This window comes from Gambusia affinis, linkage group LG16, assembly GCF_019740435.1.
Source record: "Gambusia affinis linkage group LG16, SWU_Gaff_1.0, whole genome shotgun sequence".
NCBI lineage: Eukaryota > Metazoa > Chordata > Actinopteri > Cyprinodontiformes > Poeciliidae > Gambusia > Gambusia affinis.
Genome location: NC_057883.1, coordinates 2525623 through 2533093, shown reverse-complemented (window position 1 = coordinate 2533093; position 7471 = coordinate 2525623). Strand labels below are relative to the sequence as shown.

Genomic DNA, 7471 nt, shown 5'->3' with positions numbered 1-7471 from the left:
TCGCTTTAACTCAGTTATTAAAGTATCTATTAGTTGTTAAAACATGTAAATTCAAATCTATTACAGACCGTCAAACTTGTCATCTCTGCTCATGCACAGAATAATTTACAACAAAGTAAAAATATCAAATCAACTGTTTAAAATACAAATCACTGTCCAATACAGTTGAAAAAATTAAAATTAAAATGTATTCTCTTTTTTTTTTTTTTTTTTGCTGAAGCCTTTTTTTTAACCCAATGAGGAACCAAAGTCAAACGTGTCAACCTGTAGTTTTATGGAATTAGATTCTATATTTCAATTCAATTTTGCACAGTCAAATAACAACAGATATTGTTTGAAGGAACTTTTCAAGGACAAACATGTCCAATTCATATGGAGTTACCCAGAATTCCTTTTAGTCCAAATTCGGTGAAACCCATTTTCATTTAGTACGACGGCCAGCTGAGGCAGAAAGTCTTGAAACAGTGAGAATATTAAAACGTTCTGTGTTCAGATGAAATGATGTTTAACATCTTTTTACAATGATGTAATTTGCCATTGTCCAAATAAAAACTAATTTCTTTTGACTTATAAAATTATATTTAAGCACAGAATTATTGTCAGCCCTCTAAAGGGTCATGGAGGGCCGGATTTGGCCCACGAGCCTTGAGTTTGACACATGGCTTAGATGAGTTCCAGCCAAGAGAAAAAACAACCATGTCACACATTTAGTTCATCATGTAAGGCTAGATAGGAACTAGATATGAACAGAACCTATTTCAATGGGAAGAACTGAACTCAACTGAATTAAAATCAATTTATCAACCGATCAGTTTGGAGATAAAACCAGAGGAAAGCTCTTATATGAAGTTCTAATTACAGTAACTTAAAGTTTCTACGTATTAAACTGATCAGCCTTACCTGACGAAACACAATGATGTGCACATTCAAACTGACCTTTAGCAATCATCAGCCAAAAAGCAAATATTTCTTGTATTCGTCGGTTTTATTTGAAAATGACAGAATAAGTTAAGAACATGCATGCAGAATCAAAACCAACAAAGACCAAAAACACAACAAGGAGGCGCAGCAAGAAGGGAGGCAGGGTGATAAGACAGGTCTTGTCTTCCAGAAAGAAAATAAAAATCCAAACGAAGAAGAGGACAGCACTCGCTCCGCTCATGAGGATGGGAATAACGAGGTGGCCTGGAACAGGAAGTGATTGTGTCGAGTCGTCAAACATCGATTCAGGATCAGAATGATCTTAAAGTTTCTCCCTAACCAACATCCAGTCAAGCAGACCGTGTTCCTCTGATGAGCCTCCAGGGTCAGAGGTCACACCAGAACACCTGAACATGCAACACCATGTAGCAAACGCCGGTGTGCGTGTGTGTGTGTGTGTGTGTGTGTGTGTTAAGCACTGTGTTGTTCTGACATTGCAGCTGGGAGGATTTTTTTTTTCTGCTGGTGAGACGGTTGGAGCGCTGCCACGGTTCTGCTGGCTCTGCTGCGGCGTGCGCTGATACAGGCCTGTGGGATTAGTCTCTGTTTTGGGTCAGAGACAGAAAACAAAACTAAACTTTGTTTTAAATGAAAGCAAAGTCTCCGCTTCTGTATGGATGCCATGGAAATGAACGCATGAGGTCCACTTGAACTATGAGTACTGCTGTCGTTTACTCGCTTAAATAATACTAATTTACAAAAAAATAGGCAATATCATTTAATCTATTTTACACGTGTCTGTTGTCTAACTAAATGATGACTTACTTTCATTCTCTAAGGGAAGACATTTACAAAGTATGTGAATACTCTGCATAAACTCTTCAGATCCACGTCTTCCAGTGATTGAGCTTCATGAGTGATTTGATGAACAGAAATCAAATTGTTTTTTGATTCTTTCTGATAATCAAGTTGAAGTTCTGGTCAGGCAGAACACAAACGAGACATTTTTCATGTTGTGTGACTGAACTGCTTTAGTTCATCTGAACTAGATTAGTTCATCTTCAACTACAGAGAGAGAGAGAGAGAGCTTATTATTGATCAGCCATCCTCATCATTTATATAGATCCGTCCCCCGAAGCCCTCCGTCTTTTATTTTACACAAATCGACCCCTTAAATAAAACACCATTCATGTGTCCAGACTGAGGGCCGCGACCTCTCTAGAGGTCACCAGAGATCCAAAGGAGGTCGTGGGAGAAATAAATCCTCATCGTGCTCTACAGAGAAATATGGTTTCTGATCTTGGTTCTTGATCCGTTCTGTAAACACCGGCACAATAGGCACATTATCATATCCAGGTGACCTCTGACCTCAGACTGGTTGAACACAACCGGGGCAGAATGTGGATAATTTGGCTCGTTCTGGACCGGCAGAACTGAAGGCTCGGAGGTTTTAGTTTAACTTGCTTGTCAGCCTCGCTCACCGGCTTCCGCCTCAGCAATGCACTAATTCTTAAAAAATGAGTTATTTAGGTTTGGATAGTTACGTACCGTATCCCACTGAGCACAACCAACATCTGAGTGTGAAGCTGCAGTGAAAATGAACAGAATATTTATGGGATTTTGTCAACATTTTGTGACAACAGGCGTAACTCTGTCTGACCCAGTCTGCACTGGTTGTACGGTACTATCAACAATAAACCGAAATAAAGAGATGCCACTCTGTAGCATCATGTTGTCCATAAAGAAATACATAATACCTGTCAGTCTTACACCAACACTTGAATAAAGGAGCAAGGAAGACATCTGATAGTCTATTTCGGAAGTTCTGCAAAATTTGACTGTTTAACAAAAGAAAAAAATAATCTTTTTAATTTCTCAAAGGATAGTTTACCTATTTGAATGATTCTACAGTGAGGGGGATGATGGTGCCTCAACCAGATCAAACATCCCAATGTTGAGTTCATCTTGTGCCCCTTAAATGTCACTCCAGAAACAAATACATGCAAATCAATGGATCCCTGAGGACACCGGTGTCCTCATGGCAGGTAAGGGATTAACCAATCCAGAGGTTATGTTTTGAAAAAACAGCATGCCCCAAACCAGACTAAAGCATTTCAAGCAACAACAACTTCACTAAAGGTCAAAATGTTTGGAATTATGCGAAATGATCCATCAGTGCTTTAGTCCAAATTCCGCAACAATAACATTCCTCCCGATCCTGAGCTCACAGATCTTGGCCTGTTTTAGAGGCATAAATGTGACCAATGAGATCCTGCATTGATGTTTTTAGACCTGAAGGTATCTTAAAAGCATGAAAGAAGACCACAGACCCAGGGTCAGTTTTAATTTGCTGAGGATTCATATGTCAGTGTCAAGGTTTGGTCACAGTGCGGGGAGTTCTCGTTAGCTTACAGGTCAGTATCAACACTATCAGACAGGACGCCCAGGACAGCTGCATGCAGAAGGTCCAAGTCCAGACAGGAAGTGTGCGCCATGCAGCGGCTATGATGAGCTGTTCAGGAGTGGTCTGGGGTACATGCCCTGGTAGTAGGAGGCCTCAAGAGGCTCCATGGTCCTCCCCCCAAGACCGGACGTCCCCCCACCATTGTAAGAAGAGTATTGCAGAGCCTCATAGGCCTTCAGGTCCAGTTTGTGCTGCTGCTCCGAGGAGGACATTAAGTTGTTGATGGAAAAGGGGTGGTTGAAAGAGTAGTGGGGGTCTCCTTTTATATGCAGAGGAGTTTCATGGGCCATGGAGTGGGGAGGAAGTGACAGGGAAGACAATAACTGAGAGCTGGATACCTTCAGGTCGGACACCCCGCCAACACCTCCCCTCAGATCCAGGCTGGCAGGGGAGCCCGTCTGGCTGGAGGAAGCCACAGATGAGTCCAGAAGTCCAGCAGGTTTGGCAGAATCTCCGGCAGGAGAGGTACAACGGCCGCCCCCTGCTCCCATATGGTCCTTCCTCCCGTCTGGTTTCCCCGGAGTCTTCTTCTCGCACTTAAATCTCTTCTGACGTCGCAAGTAACAGCCGTTCTCAAACATGTTGCCTGAGTCTGGGTGCAGGGTCCAGTACGAACCTTTCCCCGGTTTGTCGGGCGAACGGGAAACCTTGACGAAGCAGTCATTGAAGGACAGCGAGTGACGGATGGAGTTCTGCCAGCGTTGCTGGTTTTGCCGATAGTAGGGGAACAGGTCCATGATCCACTGGTAGATCTCACTGAGAGTCAGCATCTTACTTGGCGCCTGCTGGATCGCCATAGTGATGAGTGAGATGTAGGAGTAGGGGGGCTTTGCGTGAGGGTAGCTCCGTCTGAACGTCTTGTTGTCACGGCTTCGGTTCAGTCCACCACTACCGTACGCCATGCCGGAGCCCATGTTGGGACTCATGCTTCCATACGGGTTCAGACCCAAGGAGGCCTGCTGGGCCGACACAGAGTTCATACTGGATGGGCTCAGAGGCCCACCCATGGAAGCCACACCCCCACCTAAGCTCGACATAGGCGCTGGAGCGGAGCCTCCCATCCCTCCTACGGGGGACGGACTGAGACCGGTACCGCTGTACGACATGTTGAAAGAGCCCGACGTGGTGCCACCACTCGACATGTAGCCAGACATGGACGCCATTCCGAGACCAGAACCCATGCCGGTGCCTGCCATCGGAGAGTACACCTGCAGAGAGGACAGAAGACGAGTCAGCTTTCATTTGAAGATGGAGGTCGACCCAAAAATCTGTCAGGTTCAGCTAAAGGTCAACAATGAGCATCAATGCTGAAATCCCATCACTTGTTTTAAAAACTGTATCATAACCTGCTCTCTGGTTGGAGCCATCAGAAGCAGAACATTCTGGCTAGCATGAGTTTGCTCAAAAGAACTAGGGTCATTAAACCAGGACCATGTGGACCAGATCAAATTTTCCCATTTCAACATTTCCACCACTTACTCCCCACACACCGAGGGTCCACAGACTATTTCAGGTTGGCCAGAGCTTGTCTTTATGTAGCCTAAACAAATACAGAACCCTTTCTGGGCCCAAAGGTCCCGTCCACATTCAGCCTGGGCAAAGATGAAGACAGGCTTGGTTAGCCCACCTTTACAGCAGCCAGCCCACAACTTAACCCCACCGTAACACCAGGAAACGTCTTTATGTGAATAAAGACGTTTTCACCTCAAACTTTTCATCCACATTTCCCCTTTGTTAACGCAGAAGGCAGTGTTTATCTTTTTTTTGTCTAAACTCAACAAAAAAAATTCCTTTAAGGAATCAACACCACCTGATTGCTCCCTTAGCGCAATCAAAGTGATGATGAGAACTCATCAACATCCCAACACATCATTGAAGTTATACCCACAATCCAAACACATGCATGTTCAGTTAAGTGGACAGTCTGATTTGTCCTTGCATAATGTCCAGTGTTCCCCAGTAATGGACTGGTGCATGTCCCCCCCTCTCTGGCCTGGTGTGTGCATCTGTCCAACCCCCCCTGGATAAAGGTGTAAAATAAAGAGTGAATGGTGAATGACACAGGAAGTGTATAAGACTGCTGATATCTAATCTCTAAAAAGAAACTCATGTGGATAATAGCAGAAATATTCACGTTTAGGAGCATTTTCCTTTTCCTTAAGATTTTAACCTGATGAAGCATGTCTCTGTTATATTTTTTCATTATTTTCTTGTTTCTTGTTTGTTTACACGATACATTATTTGTTCATTTAAACGAGGAAATGTTAAATCACGTACAAAAAACCTTGCATAATAAAACACATTTTTCTGATACAGAGTTTTTGAAATATCGTTGCCTAATTGTTTTTAATGCTGTTAAATAAAATCTGTAATTAATAAAGAGTTATTCTTGGTTTGAGGTCGGTGTGTGTGAGCAGCGTGTGAAAGAAGAAGGTCTGAGCGTTTGAATCATTTTCTGACCTGAGTGAATGAATGAATTTGAAGTAAAAATCCGTTCAGATCTTCAGGAAAAATGATCAAAACCACCTGCAATGATTAATAATTAATCAATAGAAAATCCTGGATTAGTTTATTTCTTCCATATTTAGGATTTCAGTTATTAGTTTAGAAAATAATGAATGACAATAAGCTTTAAATTGTCTTCTAACTTGGACTGAGAATAAATAAAAGATGTAATTATTACACAATTTACTCAAAGAATAATAATCAAAACGAAGCCCTAATTATCAATATTATTTTACTTCCACGTAGTTGATTATTTTTATTTGAATGTTTGGAAAAAATAAAATCAGGCCCGCTTTGCACGCGGTTCTTGCTTTGTTTCTTTTTATATTATTCAAATATTCCGGGTTTCTTTTCTCTCTAAAAAGTATCTGCTTTATCCAAATTTGAACCCCGCTTTTGTTAACTTCAGTTATTTGTAATTACTTTATGAATCTTAATAAACAGATCCAATCTGCTTCAGGATTCTTTTTTTATTTTTTTTAACAGAAAAACAAAATGCAATAGAAGCTGCGGGTATTTTTGGCTCCTCTGGATTAATCCCGGGAGGATGCGGAGCGGCTGACCCGGCTCCAGCGCCGTTAAAGCGGGCTGAGAGTGACCGACCTCCTCGCTGTAGTATCCGCTCCAGTCCGGAGCTTCGTGGCCTTCCATCTTCACCGTGCCCAGCATGACGGCGGCCCGCAGCCGGAACACGGACCCTGCTGCTCCCGCTCCGGGTGAACCTGTCCCGCTCCCTGAGTGTGAGCCTCCCGGTCCGGATAGAAGCGCCGAGTCGAGTCAAGCGGAGCGGAGCGGAGAGAGGAGTAAAGAAGAGCAGGAGGAGGAAGAGGGAGGAGGTGATGGTGACCTGCGGACTGCTGTGATCCTCCTTCTCCTATAGGTTCAGCCTCCATCACCTCCCTCCTCTCACAACTTCTCATTTCTTCATTCGTTGAATTCACACAGAGACTGGAGCTGCCGCTCCGTTTCTGCAGCAGATCATCACTTTTCCAGCCACAAAGAGCCGAGACTCATGTCAGGAGATGACAGAGAAAAAAATATCTTGTTTTAAAATAAACCTGGTGGGATTCTTTAGAATATTTCAGAAAGGTTTACATCACTTCAGACGAAGAGAAAATTCTGACTGATATGTACATTTAGAGTCCATTTTATTATTATTATTATTATTATTATTATTATTATTATTATTATTATTATTATTATTATTATTATTATTATTATTATTATTATTATTATTATTATTGCTAAATAAACTAAATAAAAATATATATTTCAAATTTTCCAAATTTCCCAAGGTCAATCACGATCAGAGGTCATTTTTGTTGGATTTGCTAAAAGTCTTCATGTTTGCATGGTCAGAGCCGGCCCCAGGTTGTCTGGGGCCCTAAGCTGAGTTTCATTTGGGGCCCATTCTCTGTGACCTTTTGTTTGTGGTTCATCTTTTCTTTTTCTTTTTCTTCTATTTATTTTTATTGTGCTTTCAAAAGCAGTCGTAGATCTGGTTGGATCTACAAACCAGTCCGATCTATTCACAGAGCTGCACATGTTTTACCATCTCTGACAGAAGCAGCAGTATGATTG

General features: G+C 42.3%; 1 protein-coding gene across 1 annotated transcript; it reads right to left on the bottom strand.

Annotated features, from left to right (window-relative positions):
• Positions 1-1028: 1028 nt before the first annotated feature.
• On the bottom strand, positions 1029-6759 carry foxa1 (forkhead box A1). Its single transcript, XM_044142730.1, has 2 exons — positions 6494-6759; positions 1029-4593 (listed from the first exon to the last, which is right to left on the bottom strand). Exons 1-2 carry the CDS (start codon positions 6557-6559, stop codon positions 3424-3426), a joined length of 1236 nt encoding a protein of 411 aa, XP_043998665.1. The 5' UTR covers positions 6560-6759; the 3' UTR covers positions 1029-3423.
• Positions 6760-7471: the final 712 nt, after the last annotated feature.

Bases quoted from the DNA above. Each gene is read 5' to 3' on its own strand.
- foxa1 (XM_044142730.1), bottom strand. From the start codon at position 6,559: ATGCTGGGCACGGTGAAGATGGAAGGCCACGAAGCTCCGGACTGGAGC. The intron at 4,594-6,493 runs GTCGGTCACTCT...TCCTCTCTGCAG, and splicing joins GCGGATACTACAGCGAGGAG to GTGTACTCTCCGATGGCAGG.